The sequence below is a fragment of the Giraffa tippelskirchi genome, chromosome 5, assembly GCF_054371585.1.
Source record: "Giraffa tippelskirchi isolate mGirTip1 chromosome 5, T2T-mGirTip1v1.2.pri, whole genome shotgun sequence".
Taxonomy (NCBI): domain Eukaryota; kingdom Metazoa; phylum Chordata; class Mammalia; order Artiodactyla; family Giraffidae; genus Giraffa; species Giraffa tippelskirchi.
Genome location: NC_137279.1, coordinates 174,556,137 through 174,581,513, shown reverse-complemented (window position 1 = coordinate 174,581,513; position 25,377 = coordinate 174,556,137). Strand labels below are relative to the sequence as shown.

General features: G+C 38.7%; 1 protein-coding gene across 9 annotated transcripts in view; it reads left to right on the top strand.

Annotated features, from left to right (window-relative positions):
* Nucleotides 1–25,377, top strand: part of MAST2 (microtubule associated serine/threonine kinase 2) — a 212,921-nt gene that overhangs the window by 73,844 nt on the left and 113,700 nt on the right. For 8 of the 9 annotated variants that reach the window (XM_081488538.1, XM_081488529.1, XM_081488550.1 and 5 more), the window contains one exon: nt 13,788–13,819. In XM_081488538.1, the coding sequence (XP_081344664.1) occupies nt 13,788–13,819 (32 nt within the window). The remainder of the gene's footprint in view (nt 1–13,787; nt 13,820–25,377) is intronic. The other variant, XM_081488531.1, reaches the window with a different exon arrangement.

Genomic DNA, 25,377 nt, shown 5'->3' with positions numbered 1-25,377 from the left:
CAGCATGTGGGGTCTAGTTGCCTAACCAAGGGTCGAACCTGGGTCCTCTGCATTGGGAGCATGGAGTCTTAGCCACTGGACTACCAGGATATGACTGTGTTTAGTTTTATAAGGAACTGCCAAACTGTCTTCCAAAGTGGCTGTACCAATTTGCATTCCTACCAGCAATGAATGAGAGTTCCTGTTGCTCCATATCCTCACCAGCATTTGGTGTTGTCATTGTTCCAGATTTTAGCCATTCTTATAGGTGTGTAGTCATGTTGTTGTTCAGTTGCTAAGTCATGTCCTATTCTTTGTGACCCCATGAACTGCAGCATGCCAGGCTTCTCTGTCCTTCACTATCTCCTAGATTTTGCTCAAATTCATGTCCATTGAGTTGGTGATGCTATCTAACCATCTCATCCTCTGTTGCTCCCTTCTCCTTTTGCCTTCAATCTTCCCCAGCACCAGGATCTTTTCCAGTGAGTTGGCTCTTTGCGTGAGGTGGCCAAAGTATTGGAGCTTCAGCATCTGCCCTTCCAATGGCTATTCAGGGTTGATATCCTTTAGGATTGACTGGTTTGATCTCCTTGTAGTCCACGGGACTCTCAGTAGTCTTCTCCAGCACCACAATTTGAAAAGATCAATTCTTTGGCATTCAGCCTCCTTTATGGTCCATCTCTCACATCTGTACATGACTAACAGAAAAGCCATATTATTGTTGTTCATTCGCCAAGTTGTGTCTGACTCTCTGTGACCCCGTGGACTGCAGCATGCCAGGCTTCTCTGTCCCTTACCATCTCCCAGAATTTGCTCAAGTTCATGTCTGTTGCCTCGATTTTGCCATCCAACCATCTCATCCTCTGTTGCCATCTTCTTCTGCTTTCAATCCTTCCTAGCACCAGGGTCTTTTCCAGTGAGTTGGCTGTTTGTATCAGGTAGCCAGAGTATTGGAGTTTCAGCTTCTGCATCAGTCCTTCCATTGAGTATTCAAAGTTGATTTCCTTTAAGATTGACTGGTTTGATCTCCTTGCTGTCCAAGGGACTCTCAAGAGTCTTCTCCAGTACCACAGTTCAAAACCATCAATTCTTCGGCCCTCTGCCTTCTTTATGGTACAGCTCCCACAACTGTACATGACTACTGGAAAAACCATAGCTTTGACTATATGGACCTTTGTTGACAAAGTGTATCTTTGCTTTTTAACACGCTAGGTTTGTGTAGGTTTTTCATAGCTTTTCTTCCAAGGAGCAAGTGTCTTTTAGGCTGCAGTCACTGTCTGCAGTGATTTTAGAGCTCAAGAAGAGGAAATCTGTCACTGTTTCCATTGTTTCCCCATCTGTTTGCCATGAGTAATAGGACTGGATGCCATAATCTTAGTTTTTTCAGTGTTGATTTTACTCTCCTCTTTCACCCTCATCAAGAGGCGTTTTAGTTCCTCTTCATTTTCTGCCAGGGTGGTGGTATCTGCATTATCTGAGGTTAATATATCTCCCGGCAGTCTTGATTCCAGCTTGTGATTCATTCAGCCTGGCATTTCACACAATGTACTCTGCATAGAAGTTAAATAAATAGGGTGACAGTATACACCCTTGTTGTACTCCTTTCCCAATTTTGAACCAGTCACTTGTCCCTTGTGAGGTTCTAATTGTTGCTTCTTGATGCATACAGTTTTCTCAGGAAACAGGGAAGGTAGTTTGGTATTCCCATCCTGTTTTTTTTTTTTTTTTTATGAATTTTCCAGTTTGTTGTGATCCACACAGTCAAAGGCTTTTGCGTTGTCAGTGAAGCAAAAGTAGATGCTTTTCTGGAATTCTCTTGCTTTCTCTATGATCCAATGTATGTTGGCAATTTGTTCTACATTTTCTAAACCTTGTGCTTCTGGAAGGTCTCGGTTCACATACTGCTGAAGCCTAGCTTGATGGATTTTGAGCATGAACTTTACTAGCATGCAAAATAAGCACAATTGTTCAGTAGTTTGAAAATTCACTATCTCATTATTATTTTGATTTTCATTTCCTTGATGACATATGATATGGAGCATCTTTTTATATGAAAAAACCTTAAGCTTTTAAATATATTTTCTTATTCTAGCCTTGGAATAACTTTTATGAGATAGGCAAAATAAATATTTTTATCTCAGGTGTGCAGATAAGAAAAATGAGATTTAGAAAGGTTTAATGACTGACCAGGATTTACGACTAAGTAGTAGAACTGTGTTAAAATATTTTTTTTAACTCAGCCCTGAGTTCTTCATACCATGCAGAAATATCTTGTTAGGATCATCAGACTGTTTTTACTGTTCTTCAGATTCATATGAAACAACACATATCATCTGTGTCAAAATTTATAGAATAAAATACTTTCATATACCTTGTTTTATTTGACCTTTGTAAGCATGAAATCTATCCCTTGTTGTTTTTTAGTCGCTAAGTTGTGTCTAGCTCTTTTGTAACCCCTTGGACTGTAGCCCTCCAGACTCCTCTGTCCATGGGATTTCCTGGGGAAAAATACTGGAATGGGTTACCATTTCCTTCTCCATGGGATCTTTGCAACCCAGGGATCAAACCCACATCTTCTGCATTGGCAAGGCAGATTCTTTACCACTGAGCCACTAGGGAAGCTCATCTAGTCCTTAGAGGTAGGTGAAATTCCAGGCACAAGTTATATGTTACTGAGAATATGAACCTAATTTTCATAAATTCAAATTTTGTGCTCTTTTCCATGTTTCTTAATATTATTGCATAATGTAAATATTCTGTCATTGGAACCTGTTCTCAGGATGAAGACATCTGAATTTAATAAAAAGGAGTGAAAAATATTAGAGTTTGATAGGCATACCGTATCTCCATATACACTCATTTCCCCCTTGGTTCCTGACCTCAGGATACACCCACACTCAAGTGTGAATAAGTGGAGCTAAAACACCATTATGCCCAGAGCAGTAGTAATGGTACATTTGCTATACAGGAAAAGAAAGTTTTTGTGCATCCCAGCAGAATGCTTGCTGCCAGAGGAAAAACCTTGTATTTGGGAATAATGGTCTTTTTAAGGCCACTTAATAAATGGTATAAAAATGGATTTCCTTGGTAGGTAATGGCTTCCACTCCTTCCCGTCCTGAAAACTTAAAAGAAAAAAAAGAAACAAACGATAACAATCAGTCAGTGGACTAGCTACCATCCTGGAGGCGGTCAGTAAATAAGGGATGGCAGAGCATATCCTTTCTCCAGTAAAGCCTCTTTTGCTGACATAGTTGCATTTGACAGTTTCTATCAATATAACTCCAATGGACAAGACCCTATGTAAGCCTTATAATGATGATACTGATAATAAAATAGTAAGTAGCATTCATTTGCATTACTGATTCATTGATTATTCATCAAATGTTTATTTGGTACCTACTAGACCAGGTTTGTGCTGGGTACTAGTAATGTAATTGTGAGCAAGACTGATCTCTCCTTCTCCAGCTAACAGTCAGTCTGAGAAAACAGACAAGCAACTAAAGAGTTGGAATTAAATAGAGGTAGGCTCAGGAAACTGTATAGGGAAATCTTCTCAGAAGAAATGAGGTTTAAGCTAAGGTCCAAGAATGTATAAAAAGACCAAAGGAAAAATCAGAGAGAGCTATAGCTTTGAAGCCCAAAAGGTGTGTGTGAGAGCGAGTATGGCATGTTTAACAGATCAAAACTCCAACAAGCCTGAGAATTGTGCAAATGATGATAGAAAGGAAGACAATAGCAGCTAGGTAGTGCTCTCTAGGCACTTTAGACTTTAGACTAAAGGACTTTAGACTTTGTCCATTGAAGGGTTTTAAGAGAAATCATCTAGTCATTTCTGCATTAAAAAAAAAAATCTTGCTGACTGCAGTATTTGTTTTGTTAAATTCACAAACTATCACTTAGAAAATAGATACTTATTACATGATATTTGCATTAATAGGACATTAGGAATCAAGGGGGACAGAACTGAAGTGAGGTCAGTTGGGAGGGTGTTACAGGATGATGCTGGCTTGGCCTAGTGGACATAGCAGTGGAAGTAAAGTGAAACTGACAGACTAAAGATATTTTGGAGGTAGAATTGGCAAGGCTTAATGAATAATTGGATGTGTAGGGTCAGAGAAAGTGAAGAAGCAGGAATACCTCTGGGTTTGATGGTATCATCACTAAAATGAAAAACAGAAAAAGGGCAAGACTGAATAGAAAGATAAGTTGAGCTATAGTTGTAAAACTATATACAACTATATAGTTGGAGAGAGATCTGGGATGAAGATACAAATCTGTAAAATATGTGTAGAGAGGAGTGTTTCCAGGGAGAGTTTTAAGGACCATCAACATTTAAGCATCTAAGATATTGAAGAAAGAGGCTGCAGATGATAAGAGGCAAAACAGGGAAATGTAGTTTAATGGATATAAAAATCATTCAAGACAGAAGAATGAATGATACCGTTAGATGCTACTGAGCAGTCAAGTCTGGAAAAGAAGTGAAGAGTAAAAAAAAAAAAAAGCTTTCTTGGTGACTCATAGGGTAAAGAATCTGCCTGCAATGGAGGTAGACCCAAGTTCGACCCCTGGGTCCAGAACATCCCCTGGAGAAGGGAATGGCTACCACGCCAGTATTCTTGCCTGGAGAATTCCATGGACAGAGGAGCAAAATGATGAAGGAAGAGGCTGCAAATGATAAGAGGTAAAACAGGGGAATGTAGTTTCATGGATAGAAAAGTCATTCAAGACAGAAGAATGAAAGATACTGTCAGATGCTACTGAATAGTCAAGTACAGAAAAGAAAAGTTACACTAAAATGTGGTGAAAGTTTTACATGAAGACCATTGGTAACCTGGCAAGAATGGCTTAAATGGGATGGTAAGGAGGGTGAGGGGAAAATGGGGTGCTAAGGTCTTGGAATATCTACATTCTGTTGAAGAAAATAGGAGGCGATATGTTGGAGACAGTGAATGTAGACAGTTCATTCAAGAAATGTGACTGTGAAGGAGGAAAAAACATTTATAAGGCTAAGTTGTTGAAGAGAGGTGTGTAGTGATTAAGGGAAATTTTTTTCTTATATCAAGGTGGGATAGACTTGAATGTGTTCAGAATGCACTAATCAAAAGATCATGAAGGATACAGAGTCCAGAGATAACTACTAGTAGGTTTGAGAAGGCTGAATGGAATAGGCTTCACCGGAGGTTGTAATGTATTGTCAGCTATTACCGCCTGCTTTCTAAGTGATGAGTCAAGAGAATTTATGGTTATTTGCCTAAATGAGTGCTTTTCTTACCTTAGCCAAATTTCCTAACTATGCAGCTTTCCTCCTCAGCCTGCTGTGAATAATCCCTGGGAAAGGGAGGTTAGGGAGATCATTGTTCCTTGGACTACCTTTATCTGATTGGAGACCTTACCTTGTTTCACTTTGCCTTAGGCCTGTCTTTACGGACAGCTTGGCATTGAAAGTACTGATCTGGAGCCCTGGGCATCCCTCTTGCAAATGTAGGCTTTGGTGTAGGTGCAAGGATTGGTGAGGATTAGAGAAGGCATGGATTTCCATGGGTCATTTCCTTGTCTAAAAGCGATTCAGAGAGGGAAACATAGGAATGTCATAGAATTTTTGTTTATTGTTTGTTATTCTATAGTAGCTTAGTCATGTCTGAATCTTGGTGACCCCATGGACTGAATACCATCAGGCTCCTCTGTCCGTGGAATTTTCCAGGCAAAAATACTGGAGTGGGTTGCCATTTCCTTCTCCAGGGGATCTTCCTGACCCAGGGTTTGAACCTGCATCTCTGCTGTCTTCTGCATTGGCGGGCAGATTCTTTACCACTGAGCCACCAGGGAAGCTAGTTTATTGTTCAGTTCCGTTCAGTCGCTCAGTTGTGTCTGACTCTTTGCAACCCCATGAACTGCAGCACACCAGGCCTCCCTGTCCATTACCAACTCCCGGAGTCCACCCAAACCTATGTCCATTGAGTCGGTGATGCCATCCAACCATCTCATCCTCTGTCGTCCCCTTCTCCTCCCACCCTCAATCTTTCCCAGCATCAGGGTCTTTTCAAATGAGTTAGCTCTTCGCATCAGGGGGCCAAAGTATTGGAGTTTCAGCTTCAACATCAGTCCTTCCAATGAACACCCAGGACTGATCTCCTTTAGGATGGACTGGTTGGATCTCCTTGCAGTCCAAGGGACTCTCAAGAGTCTTCTCCAACACCGCAGTTCAAAAGCATCAGTTCTTCGGCTCTCAGCTTTCTTTATAGTCCAACTCTCACATCCATACATGACTACTGGAAAAACCGTAACCTTGATTAGACGGACTTTTGTTGACAAAGTAATGTCTCTGCTTTTCAATATGCTATCTAGGTTGGTCATAACTTTCCTTCCAAGGAATAAGCGGCTTTTAATTTCATGGCTGCAATCACCATCTGCAGTGATTTTGGAGCCCAGAAAAATAAAGTCAGCCACTGTTTCCACTGTTTCCCCATCTAATTGCCATAAGTGATAGACTGGATGCCATGATCTTAGTTTTCTGAATGTTTATTGTTACTGCCCCCAAATATATTAATAAACCCACCTCATGTCACCTATTTAAACCATTCAAAAAGCCAGAACTGTCATGTCAATTCAAAGAATGATATTGCCAATTTTACATATATTGTTTCAGAAAATAGAGGATACTCTTCCAGCATGTTTTATGAGGATAGTATAACCATGATGCCAAAACCAATAAGACAACTTGAGAAGTAAAAGTACATAGGCCAGTTTTATTTATTAATGTAGAAGAAAAAAATCCTAAATAAAAGCCTCCAGATCCCAGATGGTTTTATTAGTGAAATAATACCAGTCTTAGACAGACTCATTCAGAAAGTAGAGGAGAGGCAGGAACACTTCACAATTGGTTTTAGGAGGCTGGCATAATTGTGATACCAAAATCTGACAAAGGCATTATAGTAAAAGAAAACTGGAGGCCATTATCCCTTATGAACATAGGTGTAAAAATCATTAATAAAATATCAGCAAAAAAAAATAAAAAAAAAAAAAATAAATAAAATATCAGCAAAGATAATCTTATGGAATATTTGACAAAGTTCGGTTTAACCTAGAAATATAGTAACCTAATTAGTATTTGGGTTAATACTAATTTCAGTTCAGTTCAGTTCAGTCACTCAGTCGTGACCGGCTCTTTGTGACCCCGTGAACCGCAGCATACCAGGCCTCCCTGTCCATCACCAACTCCCGGAGTCCGCCCAAACCTATGTCCCTTGAGTCGGTGATGCCATCCAACCATCTCATACTCTGTCGTACCTTTCTCCTCCCACCCTCAATCTTTCCCAGCATCAGGGTCTTTTCAAATGAGTCAGCTCTTCGCATGAGGTGGCCAAAGTATTGGAGTTTCAGCTTCAACATCAGTCCTTCCAATGAACACCCAGGACTGATTTCCTTTAGGATGAACTGGTTGGATCTCCTTGCAGTCCAAGGGACTCTCAAGAGTCTTCTCCAACACCACACTTAAAAAGCATCAATTCTTCAGCGCTCAGCCTTCTTTATAGTCCAACTCTCACATCCATACATGACCACTGGAAAAACCATAGCCTTGACTAGATGGACCTCTGTTGACAAAGTAATGTCTCTGCTTTTAATATGCTGTCCAGGTTGGTCATAACTTTCCTTCCAAGGAGTAATTTGGGTGTAATCAAATATTACCCCCACATTGATTCAAAACAGGTCATGAACCTAAGCATAAAGGCTAAAACCATAAAGCATTTGGAAATAAAATGTAGGAAAATATTTTTTGTGTCCTTGGCATGGGCAAAATTTTCTTAGACAAGATACTAAGAGCACTAACTATTAAAAAAGAAAACTGGCAAGTTGACCTTCATCAAAATTAAAAAGTTTTGCTCATAAAGGTTCCACTTAAAGGAACTTCCTGATGGTGCATTGATTAGGACTGTACGACTCCACTGCCGAGGGCATGAGTTCGATCCCTGGTCAGGAAATTAAGATCCTACAAAACAGCATGCTCCTCCCCTCACCCAAGGGAAAAAAAAGACACCAATTAATAACTCCAGTAGGCCAGCCACAGGCTGGGAGAAAATATTCATCAAAGTATCTAACAAAGGACTTATATCTAGAATATGTGAAGACCTCTTCTATTCAATAATAAAAAGATAAACAGTCCACTTATAAAGGGGGCAAAATATTTTATACAAGAATATGTACTGATGACTAATAAGCACATGACAAGATGCTCAACATTCATCAGGAAAATGTCAATTAAACCCACAGTGAGATACCAATACACACTCACAAGAATGGTTAAAATTTAAAATACTGATGTCATGTAAGTGGCATGAATGTAGAGCAATTCTTATATTATTAGTAAGGATAATCTGTATTAGCTAGAATGTGAAGCAATAGAAACTCCCATACATTGTTAATGCAAGTATAACATAGTATTAATACAATCACTTTAGAAAAAGATCTAGTAGTTTTTTATAAAACTAAACATACACCTATCCTATAACCCAACAATCACACTTTTATTTACTCAAGACAAATGAGAATATATGCCTGTTGAAAGACTTGTACAGGAGTGTTGATAGCTAAAACTTGAATAGCATCCAAATGTCCATTAGTAGGAGAAAGGATAAATAAAATATGTTCTATTAGTATGATTGAATATTGCTACTGTTATATGCAGGAACAGGGATGAATTTCTGAACACTATGCTGAGTGAAATAAGCCTTATATAAAAGGGTTCATCCTTATATAATTCCATTCATATGAAGCTCTGAAAAAAAATCTATGGTGAAAATATGGGAATAGTATTTGCTTGGGGTGAGGGAATAGTGGTTTATTGGGGGTCTACTAAGAAAATATATGATAAAACTTTCTGGATTGATGGAAATGTTCTATACTTTGGTAGGGATTTAGGTTACCTGAATGCATAGAATTATCATACTTATTGATTGGTACACCTAAGATTTATGTAGTTTAGTGTTTGTAAGTTTACCTTAAGAAAAAAAAAACAACATCGTGAAACAGCTATAAACAAATATCGGATTCTAGTAAATGATATACATGCTGAAGTATATGCTGATGTCCATAGTCTACTTTGAGATGCATTAAAAAAAAAAAAAACAACACAGGTGGGTAGATGGCTAAATATGTGACAAAGAAAATAATCACAAAATTTTAACAGTTATACAGTTTGGATTGTTGGTGTGTATATGGATGTTCACTAGACAAGTTTTGAGAATTTTTATCTCCCTCCATATGTAAAAATAAATTCCAGGTATATTCACAGACTTAGTGTGAAAAGTAAACCTATAATCTTTTAGAAGAAAACATAAGTAAATGTATTCATGGCTCTGTGTGTCGGGGATATATTTCTTATATGTGAAAACATAAAGGAGAATGATAAAATGGATGGTATAAAAATTAAATTCTTTGGTGACTCCATTAAAAAATAAAAAGATTAAGAGGACATTTTCAATGAATATAATAAGGAGAGCAAACCAGTCATTCCTAAAGGAAAGCAACCTTGAATATTCATTGGTAGGACTAATGCTGAAACTCCAATAATTTGGCCACCTGATGTGAAGAGCCAGCTCATTGGGAAAGAGCCTGATGCTGGGAAAGATTGAAGGCAAAAGGAGAAGAGAGTGGCAGAGGATGAGGTAGATAGCATCACTGACTCAGTGGACATGAATTTGGGCAAACTCCAGGAAACAGTGAAAATCAGAGAAACCTGGAGTGTTGTAGTCACAAAGAGTCATACATGTCTTAGCCACTGAACCACAGTCCACAAATAATTAGTATTCCAGAATGTGTCAGGTGAATGCCTATAACCTGATTAGATAAAAGAAAATCTAATAGAAAAATAGGCTGAGGATATAGACTTGGCCCTGTGTCTTGGTGGGTCCTCCAACCATAGATACAGATGGCTGACTATAAAGTGTGGTGTCATTTTATCCTAAGGGACTTGAATATCTGCAGGTTTTGGTTATCTGCTGGGAGTTCTGAAACCAATTCCCCACTGATACCAAGTGAACACTGTAAATAGGTAATTCACAGTTGAGGAAACCCTAATGACCTAACTATATAAAACATCGTTTAGCTTCACTGGTAATTACGGGAAATGCAAGTTAAAACCACATATGATATGATCACAGCCATTAGATTAAACAAAATTAAACAGTCTAACAAATATCAGGTATTGGAGAGTATGTGAAATCGTTTGTTCAGCAAATACTTTTTGAGCATCTATTATACTACTTGCCAATCACTGTCCTAAGTCATTGAGATGCATTAGTAAATAAAACAGACTAAGATCCCTGTGTTCATGGAGCTTAGATTCTAGTGGGTAAAGACAGAAAATGAACAATAAACATAATAAACAAGTAAATTACATAGTACGTTAGAAGTGATAGGTATATTGAAGATGTGTAGGTTATAAAAGTAGAGTGGAGTAGGAGGGTGAGGAGGGTGGAAAAGAAGTTGTAATATATAGAGCTATCAGGGTAGTAGGCTTCATTAAGAACTCAGGTGAAAATTGAGCCAAGAGATTTGAAGGCCATAGGGGTTAGCCAGGGAAATACTTTGGGAAGAGGAGCATTTTAGGCAGAGTGTACAGATAAGCACAAGGCTTTAAGGCAGAAGAATACTTGATGTGTTTGACAAACAACAGAGTCCAGTGTGGCTGGATCAAGGTGTGCGAGTGTGCACTGGAGAGAGAAGGTCAGGGAGAGACTGGGGAGGGGAGGTGGGGCATCGAGCTAGGTCTCGACTTTTATTCATGAATGAAGTGGGGAGCCATGCCAGGATTTTGAGCAGGAGTGTTGTGATCTTACTGACCTTTGAAAGAGTCACTGTGTTATGTTGAAACTAGACCATGGAGGGGTAAGGATAGAAGCAAGAATGAGATACCAGTTGGGAAACAGTTGTGAGGCTGGGGAGAGGACCATTAGTCCTTAGATCACAATAGCAAAACCCAAGAGATTCTGTAACTCATTTAACAGTACAACATGACCTCATTTGAGCTCTTCTGGTGACAAAACTGAATTGAGACTCTAGAGTTTTTATCATATTATTGTGATCCTCATACATTTAACTGGAGAAATTTTGATGTGTCTGATGTGTTTTGTTGGTGACCTAGTCTTTGTTGAGGGTGTTTTATATTATACGTGTGTGTGTGTGTGTGTGTGTGTGTGTGAGAGAGAGAGAGAGAGAGAGAGAATGTGCTATTACCTGTTCCCAATTCTGATTTCTGAAACATGACTAAATCCAAGCTTTTTCTTAAAGAGATTGTAAGCATTTGTGTCTTTGGAGACAGAGAAAAATCGTTGTATTCTGACGGTATTTTAAATTTGAAGCACTTAAGAATTCCTGTTGGATGGGATGTGGTGTATGTTAAAAACAGGAGTCCAGATGCTCAGGGTTTTGGTCTGAACAGCAGAAGAAAAGAATTACCATCATATGAGATATGAAAAGGCTGTGGTTGGACCTCGTTTTGCTGGAGAGGACATGTTCAGTTCTGGACATGTTGGATTTGAGATGTTGAGAAGGCAGTTGACTATTTAAAGTGTCAGGAGTTGGGGAGATAGGTTTGGAAAGGAGAACTCTTAGAAAGTGTTGATTCAGTTCAATTCAGTCGCTCAGGTGTGTCCGACTCTTTGCGACCCCATGGACTGTAGCACACCACGCTTCCCTGTCCATCAACTCCCGGAGCCTACTCAAGCTCATGTCCATCGCATTGGTGATGCCATCCAACCATCTCCTCTTCTGTCATCCCCTTCTCCTCCTGCCTTCAATCTTTCCCAGCATCAGGATCTTTTCCAATGAGTTGGTTCTTCGCATCAGGTGGCCAGAGTATTGGAGTTTCAGCTTCAGCATCAGTCCTTCCAATGAATATTCAGGACTGATTTCCTTTGAGATTGACTGGTTGGATCTCCTTGCAGTCCAAGGGACTCTCAAGAGTCTTCTCCAACACCACAGTTCAAAAGCATCGATTCTTCGGCTCTCAGCCTTCTGTATGGCCCAACTCTCACATCCATATGTGACTACTGGAAAAACCATAGCTTTGACTAGAGGGACCTTTGTTGGTAAAATAATGTCTCTGCTTTTTAATATGCTGTCTAGGTTGGTCAGAGCTTTTCTTCCAAGGAGAAAGCATCTTTTAATTTCATGGCTGCAATCACCATCTGCAGTGATTTTAGAGCCCCCCAAAATAAAAGTCTGTCACTGTTTCCATTGTTTCCCCATCTGTTTGCCATGAAGTGATGGGACCAGATGCCATGATCTTAGTTTTCTGAATGCTGAGTTTTAAGCCAGCTTTTTCACTCTCCTCTTTCACTTTCATCAAGAGGCTCTTTAGTTCTTCACTTTCTGCCATAAGGGTGGTATCATCTGCATATTTGAGGTTATTGATATTTCTTCTGGCAATCTTGATTCCAGCTTGTGCTTCATCCAGCCCGGCATTCCTCATGATGTACTGTGCATGTAAGTTAAATAAGCAGGGTGACAATATACAGCCTTGACATACTCTTTTCCCAATTTGGAAGCAGTCTGTTGTTCCATGTCTGGTTCTAACTGTTGCTTCTTGACCTGCATACAGATTTCAGGCGGCAGGTCAGGTGGTCTGGTATTCCCATCTCTTTAAGAATTTTCCACAGATTGTTGTGACCCACACAGTCCAAGGCTTTGGTGTAGTCAATAAACAAAAGTAGATGTTTTTCCGGAACTCTTTTGCTTTTTCGATGATCTGGTGGATGTTGGCAATTTGATCTCTGGTTCCTTTGCCTTTTCTAAATCCAGCTTGAACATCTGGATTGGAGGGGAAGGTAAATTGTATCATCATTTTGGGAGCAATTTCTAATGCAATTTCTGATTCAGTTCATGCCACATCTAAGTGTATACTACCAAGAAACTTTTTATACATGTGGATGACAAAACACATATAGTATGTTTATTAGGAGCATTGTCTTGTTGGAGAAGAAAAACATGGAAAGAAAATTAAGTTTCCATTTATTGGAGAATCAATAAATAAATATTTTAAAAATTCATGGATTGGACCACTGTGCTATAGATATATGAACTAAAGTGAAGTATATTCACATGGGTGAGTCTCCTAATTATAATGTAGATTGATGTCAGCTGATGAATATATGCAGTATTTTAAGTATATAATTTAAAAATATATAAAACAATGCTAGTAATTATTCAAGTGTATGTATAATAAAAAATAAAGACACATATGGAAAAGATAAACAAAAAATTAAGATAGTTGTTAAGTGGAGACTAGTGGTACGTGGGACTTGATAAATTTGGAAAGCATGTCACAGGGGCCCAACTGCTATTGTAGGGGTTATTTCTCATGCCAGTGGTGTGTATCATCATCTCTATTGTATTATTTTCTATACTTTATTTGTATAAAATATTTTATAATTAAAGAAAATATTCCATTTCATTCCTTTCATACCCATGACTAATGATACGAATCCTTCACAATTTATCAGCATTTGATGGCTGGCCCAGTGAGTGCCTGGAATCTACACTGGCCTGTTGGTTCCATCTAGTGGTGAAATTGCTGCAAGTGGTCTGTGAAACATCTTCAGGAAGGAAGAATGACAGTTAGCCAGCCTGCTTAAATTTTATTATTTCACTAAAGTTTAAGAGACAAAGGAAAAGGTTATTTTTTAGAGTGAGTGAGTTTTTGCCATTATTAAAATGATGCTATAAATCTTCTCGGACATAGAGCACAGACTTTTAGGACTGAGATGAGTTTTTCTTTCTTTCTAACCTGTGTTTGTATTTTGTTTTTCAGAAGGAGCTGAGCCTTCCAAGAAGAGGCAGCTTGTAAGTAGATGATGATTATGATTGCGATTATGATCTCCTGCTTAGGAATCCCTCCTGGGGACTGTTTTCAGTATCTCTCAGAGAACTCTTATTCATGAGTATATTTTTCTTTGGACTCTTTTTTCTGGGCCAGTGAAACCAGTGGGCCAGCCAACTTCTCTCACTAGGTCAGCTCTTCCAACTCTCCCTCATCACTCCCTACCCCAAATCCTCTTCTCTATGTCAATTTTTGTCTAACATTTTAGGGAAAGCTGCCAATTAAATACCCATCACAGTCTTATGCTTGTGTTTTGGAGTTTACTGAGTTTAGTAGAGTCATGCTTTTTGAGAATGTTAAAATTGAAGCTCTTAACATCTGCATCTGTCCCATAACATGGTACTAGGGAGAGGTCAACAAATTGAGACAAACAAAAGCTAAGTTTGGGATCACGGTTGGAATAGGGCTATGGTTTACCTGTTTGTTCCATTTTCTGGCCTCAGGGCCCAGGGAAATTCATTAATGATCCAGGATTTTAATTTCTAATATTTTCTTGGCCTGCTTTTTCTCTCAAGAACTCTTTCGGGGGTAGTACTGCAAATTTGGCAGTACTACCAAATTTGCAGATTAAAAACAAACATTTAAATAATAAAAAGCAGTTAAAATGCAGATTCTGAACTATATAAATTAAAATCTCCATGTTGGGGCCCAAGAGCCTATATTTTTTTGCACCTGCACCCACACCCACTGTGATTTTGCTAAGAAGCCAAATTTGAGAAACAGTAAGGAAATGGGGCTATGTTAAAACAATGGCTTTGAAATTTTTCCTTACAGAAATATATGAGACATAATTTGGAGGAGGGACACAACGGTATTCATATATATATTTAAGTATACTTTATACATTGTATATGTTTAAAATGTGTGAAACACATGATTTTTCTGTTACTGTCATTCTGGGATTTTGCTTTGTAAAAGTGCTCTAGTGATTAAATTGTCCTCTGAGATTCTTATAAAGTCCTTTTGGCTGCTTTATGAAAGCTCACTGTGATTTGATATAAAGAGACTTGAGTTATGAGTCAGAATACTCCTAGGGGTCAGTCTTGGTTATGTCACTTAATTAACTTTGTAATGTAGAGAAATTGCCTCATCTCCTCAGTAGCTTTATCTATAGAATGAACATTTTGATACCTGTTTTTCTTCTTTTTTAATAGTTATTATAAAGACAATATATGTGATAGTGCTTCATTTTTTAGTTTTAGTTTAAGTGAATGTTACTTTCAGAATTCTTATAAATATATTAGATTAAATTTGGATATGTTTTATTATTTAAGAGTCACCTTTCTGTCTTTATTTCTAGCAGTGAATCTCAGTTCTAGGTTCTCAGGTGTCCTGAGTCTTCTAAAAACTGGGCAAGAGCACTGCCAGGACTCTTAATGGATGCACATAATGATGCACTGAGTGGGTATATATAACTGAAAGACAGTGACTTTTCAGCATCGCATTCAGCAAATATTTGTACTTGGTGACTTTCCTATTATTTCTGGCATTTTTTTTTTTTTTTTTATTCTTTAGGTTCTTTTTCTTTGGAAGTTCTCTCAGCTTTGCCTTGCTTCAGGTTAGGTGAAATGAAAGGCCTGAGGAATGTATATAATACACTTCTTTCAGGAATGTATACATGGAAAAGTTCAGTTTTCATTCCAATCCCAAAGAAAGGCAATGCCAAAGAATGCTCGAACTACCGCACAATTGCACTCATCTCACACGCTAGTAGAATAATGCTCAAAATTCTCCAAGCCAGGCTTCAGCAATACATGCACCGTGAACTTCCAGATGTTCAAGCTGGTTTTAGAAAAGGCAGAGGAACCAGAGATCAAATTGCCAACATCCGCTGGATCATCAAAAAAGCAAGAGAGTTCCAGAAAAACATCTGTTTCTGCTTTATTGACTATGCCAAAGCCTTTGACTGTGTGGATCACAATAAACTGTAGAAAATTCTGAATGAGATGGGAATACCAGACCATCTGACCTGTGTCTTGAGAAACCTGTATGCAGGTCAGGAAGCAATAGTTAGAACTAGACATGGAACAACAGACTGGTTCCAAATAGGAAAAGGAGTACGTCAAGGCTGTATATTGTCACCGTGCTTATTTAACTTATATACAGAGTATATTCACGAGAAATGCTGGGCTAGAAGAAACACAAGCTGGAATCAAGATTGCTGGGAGAAATATGAATAACCTCAGATATGCAGATGACACCACCCTTATGGCAGAAAGTGAAGAAGAACTAAAGAGCCTCTTGATGCAAGTGAAAGAGGAGAGTGAAAAAGTTGGCTTAAAGCTCAACGTTCAGAAAACTAAGATCATGGCATCTGGTCCCATGACTTCATGGGAAATAGATGGGGAAACAGTGGAAACAGTGTCAGACTTTAATTTTTTGGGCTCCAAAATCACTGCTGATGGTGATTGCAGCCATGAATTTAAAAGACGCTTACTCCTTGGAAGGAAGGTTATGACCAACCTAGACAGCATATTCAAAAGCAGAGACATTACTTTGCCAACAAAGGTCCATCTAGTCAAGGCTATGGTTTTTCCAGTAGTCATGTATGGATGTGAGAGTTGGGCGGTGAAGAAAGCTGAGAGCCGAAGAATTGATGCTCTTGAAGTGTGGTGTTGGAGAAGACTCTTGAGAGTCCCTTGCACTGCAAGAAGATCCAACCAGTCCATCCTAAAGGAGATCAGCCCTGGGTGTTCATTGGAAGGACTGATGTTGAAGCTGAAACTCCAGTACTTTGGCCACGTCATGCAAAGAGTTGACTCATTGGAAAAGACCCTAATGCTGGGAAGGATTGGGGGCAGGAGGAGAAGGGGACAACAGAGGATGAGATGGTTGGATGGCATCACCAACTCGATGGACATGGGTTTGGGTAAACTCCAGGAGTTGGTGATGGACAGGGAGGCCTGGCGTGCTGCAATTCATGGGGTCGCAAAGAGTCAGACACTACTGAGCAACTGAACTGAACTGAATGAATAGTTTGCTGAGAAGGAAGGATATCCTGTGAAAGTGATTTTTGTTTGCAACTGGAGGAAATTTTAGATAATTTAGCTTTAGAGACATTTCTTGGTTATTTTAGTGGTATCTAAAGTTAGGCATATTCTAACTACCTTTAAATATTGCCATGCTGAGTGTCTTGCAGGATCTTAGTTCCCTGACCAGGGAATTGAACTCAGGCTCTGACAGTGAAAGTACTGAGTCCTAACCACTGGATTGCCATGGAAATTATCCAGAAATACTTTTTAATACACTTCAGTTCAGTTCAGTCTCTCAGTCGTGTCCGACTCTTTGTGACCCCATGAACCGCAGCACGCCAGGCCTCCCTGTCCATCACCAGCTCCCGGAGTTTACCCAAACCCATGTCCATCGAGTCAGTGTTCCATCCAACCGTCTCATCCTCTGTCATCCCATTCTCCTCCCACCCTCAATCTTTCCCATCTTCAGGGTCTTTTCAAATGAGTCAGCCCTTCGCATCAGGTGGCCAAAGTATTGGAGCTTCAGCTTCAACATCAGTCCTTCCAATGAACACCCAGAACTGATCTTCTTTAGGATGGACTAGTTGGATCTCCTTGCGATCGAAGGGACTCTCAAGAGTCTTCTCCAACACCACAGTTCAAAAGCATCAATTCTTCAGTGCTCAGGTTTCTTTATAGTCCAGCTCTCACATCCATACATGGCCACTGGAAAAACCATAGCTAGTACACTAACTCACATTTAAACAGTGGTTCATTCAGTAAATTCATACTAATACCTGCTGTTTGTTGGGCACTGCTCTAAGTTCTGAGGTTGTAAGATTCAATTAGATGCATTCCTCTATTTTGAGAACTTAGAGTTAAGTTAACCAGAACAATAATTTTTTAAAAAATCATTAGTATTAGAGGAATAGAAAGAATTTTATACTGGAAGGAATCTTAGAAACATGGATTCTAATCTACACTTTGCCACTACCAAGTTATATATGGTTTTAACAGGAAATATCATTTCTATGCTTGAAATGCTTCACTGGTAAATGAAATGACTGGTTTATCTGAACTCTGTGCTTAATCATCTTCCCAAATAATGGTAGCTCCATGATACCTCTTCTGCAGAGAGCTGGGCATGTCTTTGTACAGAGTGTGCAGTAGATGGCAGAGGATGACTTAGCATCTTCAATAGAGAAATCAGGAAAGTAACGGTACCTTACTTTTTATATGTGTTGTTGGTAAGGGTCTGATTTCATTCCTTTGAATGTATATAGCTGTTGTCCCAGCACCATTTGTTGAAAGAACTTTTCTTTCCCTATTGAATAGTTGTCTTAGGTTTTAACAAGGTCATTGGTTGCTCAGACTGTAGGCAGAGCAGGAGTGAAAGCTGGAAAGTAAGTGAGGATACCATTACAAAATTCAGTCAAGATGATGACTACTTAGCCAGGGTGGTAGCAGCTTAGATGGTGAGAAGTGAATGGATTCTGGATGTATGAAAGGAGAACTGACAATATTTGCTGATAGTTAATTTTGGTATATGAGAAAAAGAGAGAGATTGAAGTTGACAGTGAGGTTTTAAGGCTGAGTAGGTAGATGCATATGGTTGCCATTTACTTTATAAGATCGGGAATATTGTGAGTGGAACAGGGGTTTTTTGTTGTTATTGTTGCTCTTGGGATGGGCAGGATGGTGGTTTTTGGAGGAATTGCAACTTTGGTGCTTGCTTGACATTCAAGAAAGAGTATTGATAAAGAGATTGCATATGTGAATCCTGGGAATCAAGAGTGTGATATGATCTGGAATTATACATTTAGGGATTGACAGCATTTATTAATAGATGATAATTTAAGTTATGGGATTGAATGAGAAACTATTGAAATGCTACTTAAGTGTAGTCAGCTGACAGGTGATGATCAATGAACTGCTTTAGTACAGAAGTTTAAACAATTTAACATTGTTGTGACCTTCAAGCATTTGATCATTTTTCTGTTATTTTATATTTGTTGTGTTTTGCGATGATTTACAAATGGATGGAAATTTCACTTGGTCCTTCATCACAGCTAGTTGGAGAAGCACTGACCTGTTGAGTGAGTGAATCTAGTCAGAAAAGAGATCTAAGGACTGAGCCCTGGGCCTCTTCAGCATTTACTTATTAGGAGACAAGGAGAATACATCAGTCAAGAAGCCTGAGGAAGAACATCCAAATGAGGTTGCAATAAAACCAAGAGAGAGTGGTGTTTCCAAAGCCAGAAACAAGTGTCAAGGCTATGTAAAATGACAACTAAGAATTGATTTTTGAGTTTAATAATAGGGAATACCCAATTGGTGACCTTGGCAAATGACGTTGATCAGAAGTGGGTCCAAAGCTTGATTTGAGTGGATTCAAGACAGAATAGGAGACAATATTACCTCTGTACTATTTGTGTTTTAAAAAATGTCTAATTTCAATCTAATGTGTGAGGAAGCAATCAGAAAAGTTCAAATTGAGGTGATAATCTGTAGAACTGCTGGCCTGAACTCTTCAAAAATGTTGAAGTTGTAAAAGACCACAAACACTAAGGATATGTTCTAGATTGTTGAAGAAAAGAGGCCTGGTGAATAAATGTTCTTGATTGATTTTTGGTTGGATCCTGGATTTTTAAAAATAGTTGAAGGATATTATTGGGACAATTAAGGAAATTTGAATATAGACTTTTCTTTCAATGATAAGGTGCCAATGTTAAACTTTGTTAGTGTGACAGTTTTGTGGTTGTTCCTTGTTCTTACAGCAAGGACATTAATTGTGGAGGTATTTGAGAGAGGAATTATTATGATGTTTATAGCTGATTTTCAAATGATTCAGTTAATTAACAAAAAGTGTGTGTGTGTGTATGTGTTAGAGCAAGAGAGGGAGCAAATGAGAGGAAAATAGAATGGAGGAAAAAAGCAATGTAACAATATGTTAACAGTTGTTAAAGGTAAGTGAAGCTTACACAGTTTCATTTAATTATTCTTATTTCTTTTCTGATATTTTGGGGAGGAGGTAGTCTATACTGTTATTTCAAAGTGATTTGCTGAAAAGAGGATTTTAGAGATTAGGTGATACCTGGAAAGGTAATGGAGTTGAGTATTTTTCTCTCTTTTCAAAGTATAAATAGGAGATATATCTTGTTTGTATGCCAATGAAATTATCCAATAACCAAAGAGATGTTGATGCAGGAGTGGAGAGAACAACTGCTGGAATATTCTTAAGTAAGCAGAAATGGAGGCCATCTAAGTACATGTGGAAGTATTGGCCTTAGACAGGGGTGTTGACAATTTGTCCCCAGCAGCCTCAAATACCTCATTTTATTTGTAAAAGATTATGCATATAAAATGTATGTCCTTCAATTTAGAACCTTCAATTTAGCACACAACTATTTGTTATTGTTAGTGTTTAGTGCAATGCCTGTTATTAGTAGACTTTGAAAAAGTGGTAGTTGTTTATTACTATTTTTATTATTAGCAGGCTATAATTACCTGTTAAAAACTGTAAATTCTTCAGAAAAACAAATTAGTAAGATCCTAAACCAAGTTAAACGAGCAATAAGGTGCCTTAGAAAAGTCATAGGCAAAAAAAAAAAAAGAAAAGTCATAGGCTATTCATAGTTGGTTTTGGTCACATTAGGAAGATAGCAGCTAAATCCCAAGATGGGGAATGAGAACATCCAGGCCTGCAATGATACAGACTTTGTTGGGACAAGTTGGTTATGAAAGTTCTTTTGGCCTGGCTCATATCATTTATTTTAGATGTAGCTTCCTGAAGAAAAATTTTTTTCATTTTTAGAAATTTATTTCATATTTAAATCCATTGGGGTATTTTTTTTTATTACATTAAAAAAATCTAGTCTAAAATATCAGACCTAGAGGAGCTGATAACTTTGTTGATAGTGTACATATCTGTGGGAAAATAATTGAAAGAAAATGAAGTTCTAAAGCTATTTCTATTTGTTTACCCAACCCATAGGAATATTGTGTTTTGCTTTTTTCTCAGTTGAAACAGCTCTGAATGACTTCCCTTGCCTGGGTCTGTGGAGGGACCCCCTCTTAGCAGTTCCTATCAAGTAGGATTTTTTTTGGTTTGTGAATCAGCGCCAATATCTAGGCCCTATCCTTAGGTGCTCTGTGTCAATAGTGTTCTAGTCTTTAGTTACCCAGAAAGTTAAGCTTTTCTAATACATATTACAACTCAAGATAATTGTCCTTATATTTCTTGAAATGTTTTTATTTCTTTGAGGCAGTGAGCAGTCAGTAGAGATAAAGAACGAACTGTAGGAGTGAAAAGGTAGCTACAGCACCTGTCATAGTGTGTGTGTTGCTATTGGTAGCCTTTATTAAACTTCAGTCCTTGAGGATAGTTACCTTTGCAGTGTTGACTTACTCATTTGATCAGTGGACTAGGACATCAGATATTGGATGAAAGTGAGAGTGTCAGTTCTTAGGTGGTTGATAAGAAGTCTGGGGTCTCCAAGGAGGAGAAAGGAGTCTGGGGCTCTTGAGGAGGAGATAGGGTTCTAAAGTTCTCAAGGAGGAGAAAAGGACAAACGTTTTTTCTTTAAGCGCAGAGCTGATGATTGCACAACAAAACAACTCATCTTGCTCAAGGATTTGTTTTCCCTTAAACTCTGTTCAATTCAGTTCAATTCAGTCGCTCAGTCGTGTCCGACTCTTTGGGACCCCATGGACTGCCACACACCAGGCTTCCCCGTCCATCACCAACTCCCAGAACTTGCTCAAATGCATGTCCATCAAGTCAGTGATGCCATCTAGCCATCTCATCCCCTGTTGTCCCCTTCTCCTCCTGCCTTCTATCTTTCCCAGCATCAGGGTCTTTTCCAGTGAGTCAGTTCTTCTCATCAGGTGGCCAAAGTATTGGAGTTTCAGCTTTAGCATCAGTCCTTCCAATGAATATTCAGGACTGATTTCCTTTAGGGTGGACTGGTTTGATCTCCTTTCAGTCCAAGGGACTCTCAAGAGTCTTCTCCAACACCTCAGTTCAAAAGCATCAATTCTTCAGCTCTTAGCTTTCTTTATAGTCCAACTCTCACATCCATACATGACTACTGGAAAAACCATAGTCTTCACTAGACAGACCTTTGTTGGTAAAGTAGTGTCTCTAGGTTTGTCATAGCTTTTCTTCCAAGGACCAAGCGTCTTTTAATTTCATGGCTGCAGTCACCATCTGCAGTGATTTTGGAGCCCCCAAAAATAGTCTCTCACTGTTTCCACTGTTTCCCATCTATTTGCCATGAAGTGATGGGACCGGATGCCATGATCTTAGTTTTTTTAATGTTGAGCTAAAGCCAGTTTTATCACTCTCCTCTTTCACTGTCATCAAGAGGCTCTTTAGTTCTTCTTCACTTTCTGCCATAAGGGTGGTGTCATCTGCATATCTGAGGTTATTGATATTTCTCCCGGCAATCTTGATTCCAGCTTGTGTTTCTTCCAGCCCAGTGTTCCTCATGATGTACTCTGCATATAAGTTAAATAAGCAGGATGACAGTTTACAGCCTTGACATACTCCTCTCCCGATTTGGAACCTGTCCATTGTTCCATGTCCAGTTTTAACTGTTGCTTCTTGACCTGAATACAGATTTCTCAGGAGGCAGGTAAAGATCCCATCTCTTTAAGAATTTTCCACAGTTTGTTGTGATCTACACAGTTGAAGGCTTTGGCGTAATCAATAAAGCAGAAGTAGATATTTTTCTGGAATTCTCTTGCTTTTTCTATGATCCAACAGATGTTGGCAATTTGATCTCTGGTTCCTCTGGCTTTTCTAAATCCAGCTTGACTCATCTGGAAGTTCACAGTTTACGTACTGTTGAAGCCTGGCTTGGAGAATTTTGGGTATTACTTTGCTAGCGTGTGAGATGAATGCAATTGTGCAGTGGTTTGAACATTCTTTGGCATTGCCTTTCTTTGGGATTGGAATGAAAACGGACCTTTTGCAGTCCTGTGACCACTGCTGAGTTTTCCAAATTTACTGGCATGAGTGCAACACTTTCACAGCATCATCTTTTAGGATTTGAAATAACTCAACTGGAATTCCATCACCTCCACTAGCTGGAGATCTTTTTTGTATAGTTCTTCTGTGTATTCTTGCATCTTCTTCTTCTGTTAGGTCCATACTATTACTGTCCTTTATCATGCCCATCTTTGTATGAAATGTTCCCTTGGTATTTCTAATTTTCTTGAAGAGATCTCTAGTCTTTCCCATTCTGTTGTTTTCCTCTATTTCTGTGTATTGATCACTGAGGAAGGTTTGTTTTTTTTTTTTAATCCTTGTTATTCTTTGGAACTTTTGGAAGTGACAAATAGATTCAAGGGATTAGATCTGACAGACCAAGTGCCTGAAGAACTATGGACAGAGGTTTGTGACATTGTACAGGAAGCAGTGATCAAGACCATCCCTAAGAAAAAGAAATGCAAAAGGCAAAATGGTTGTCTGAGGAGGCCTTACAAATAGCTGAGAAACAAAGAGAAGTGAAAGGCAAAGGAGAAAAGGAGGAACCTTGCTATTCTTTGGAACTCTGCATTCAAATGCGTATATCTTTCCTTTTCTATTGTTAGTTCTAATCCTGTTATCTTAAAATGTATATTGTGGGAGTAGGTCTGGTAAGACCTTTACAACCTTGAGACATTCTTTTGATTTACTGTAATAACCAATTGAAAAAGTATATAGCTGCCTTGCCAAGACTAGCGAGGGGAGCACTCTCTGTCCCCTTCTTATGTCTATGTCAGAATCTATCTGTCCCTTTTTATGCTTTAATAAAACTCTGCTACACAAAAGCTCTTGAGTGATCAAGCCTGGTCCCTGGTCCCGAGACTAGATCTTCTGAGATCCCAAATCCGACATCGTTCACCATAAGCTATCAAAAGTAAATGCCAGGTGTCTGCAATGGTAGTCAGTGGGCAGGGAAGACTTCCTGGGGCTCAAGGATTGGATGTATCAAACTTTAGCCCTGTGAAACTGACATGTGAAACAGTGTCATGTACTTACCCACTCTGATGCAACTTGATGGTATTTGTCTGGATGAGTGCTTCAGGAGAATGTGCTAAAAAGAGGTACCACCTGCTACACATTGTAAATCCTTTGTGTGTGTCAGTAGTGCCTGATACAAAGCTTTAGTTTCTCTGTGGACTTTGCAAGTCAGGAAATTTTGATACCTGTAAGGACTTTGAAGGCCAGAGTGATAGCTTTGTGTTACGTTTAATAGTCTATTTTTAAATTGGGCTTATACAGAAAATGGTCTTACATAGGTTCTCTACCTCTCCAGTGGGAAGGCAGGGATTGACAGAGATTGGAAGGAATGGAGCAATAGTTACTACTAATTTCCCAGCAGGAACTATTTTGTTGTTAAAAAATGAACATGGTTTGTCAGTGAGCCATAAGTGTGTGGACACAAGAGCTGAAAATGGAAAATTTGTGAGAACCTGTATGTTACTATTATGTTGAAAGTGGTTATTATTCTGATGATTCGCACATTTATTCTCTTGACCTGGCAACCACTATAATGTATTTGAATATCTCAAAGTCAGGTCAGCATTAACATTTATAAAACCGAGGTCATTGTCTTTCTCAGAAACCTACTCCTCTCTTATTTTCTAGCTTAGTCAAGATAGAAAACTTTGTTATCCTTGTTACCTTTCTCTGCCTCATACCAGCTCCTTTAGATTGTACTATACCTCTAAACAGCACAAATTCCCTCTTGTTTCTACAGGCACTTGATGCCTGTATAGTCCAAGCTGTTGTAATCTGTTGGCTCTGCTACACCTATAACTTCTAACTAATCTTTGTCTAGCATCGCTTACCCTCCAGTACACACACCCATCATAAAATAGCCAGAAAAAGCTTTTTAAAGTACAGGTTTGATTATTTGATGTTTATTTAAATTCATTTAGTGTGTATTTGTATTACTCTTAGGAGTAATACTCTTAGGATCACATCTGAAAGTCTTGACATGGCCCATGAAACTGTCTATACAATCTAGTTCCTATTTTTGTCTCTATATTTTGCACAGTGTGTCCTCTGTACCTGGAATGATATTTTCTTCATCTATACTTCCTACTTGGTCTCAGCTTACATCTCACTTCCTTATGAAAGGCTTTTCTGATCTCATCCATACCTTGCTGTCCCTAGGCTAAGTTGGGTTTTCCATGATGTACTTTGAGTAAACCCTTTACTTTTCCTTCATAGTTCTCACAGAAATTGTAGATGAAGAATTATTTGTCTTTCATCTCTCAGTGGATTGCCTATTAATCTGGTAGGGTTGCCATAACCAAATACCATAGGCTGAGGGCTTAAACAACAGAAATTTATTTTCTCATAGTTCTGGAGGCTGGATGTCCAGGATCACAGTGCCGGCCTGGTTGGTTTCTAAAGAGAACTGTCTTCCTGACTTGCAGATAAAAAGCCATTTTCTTACTGTTCTCACTGTGTGCTTACATGGCCTTTCCTCTATTTGTGTATGTGTGTGTATGTGTGTAAGGGTGGGGAGTGTAGAGAAACGGAAAGATCAAGGATTGAGTTCTTCCTCTTCTTA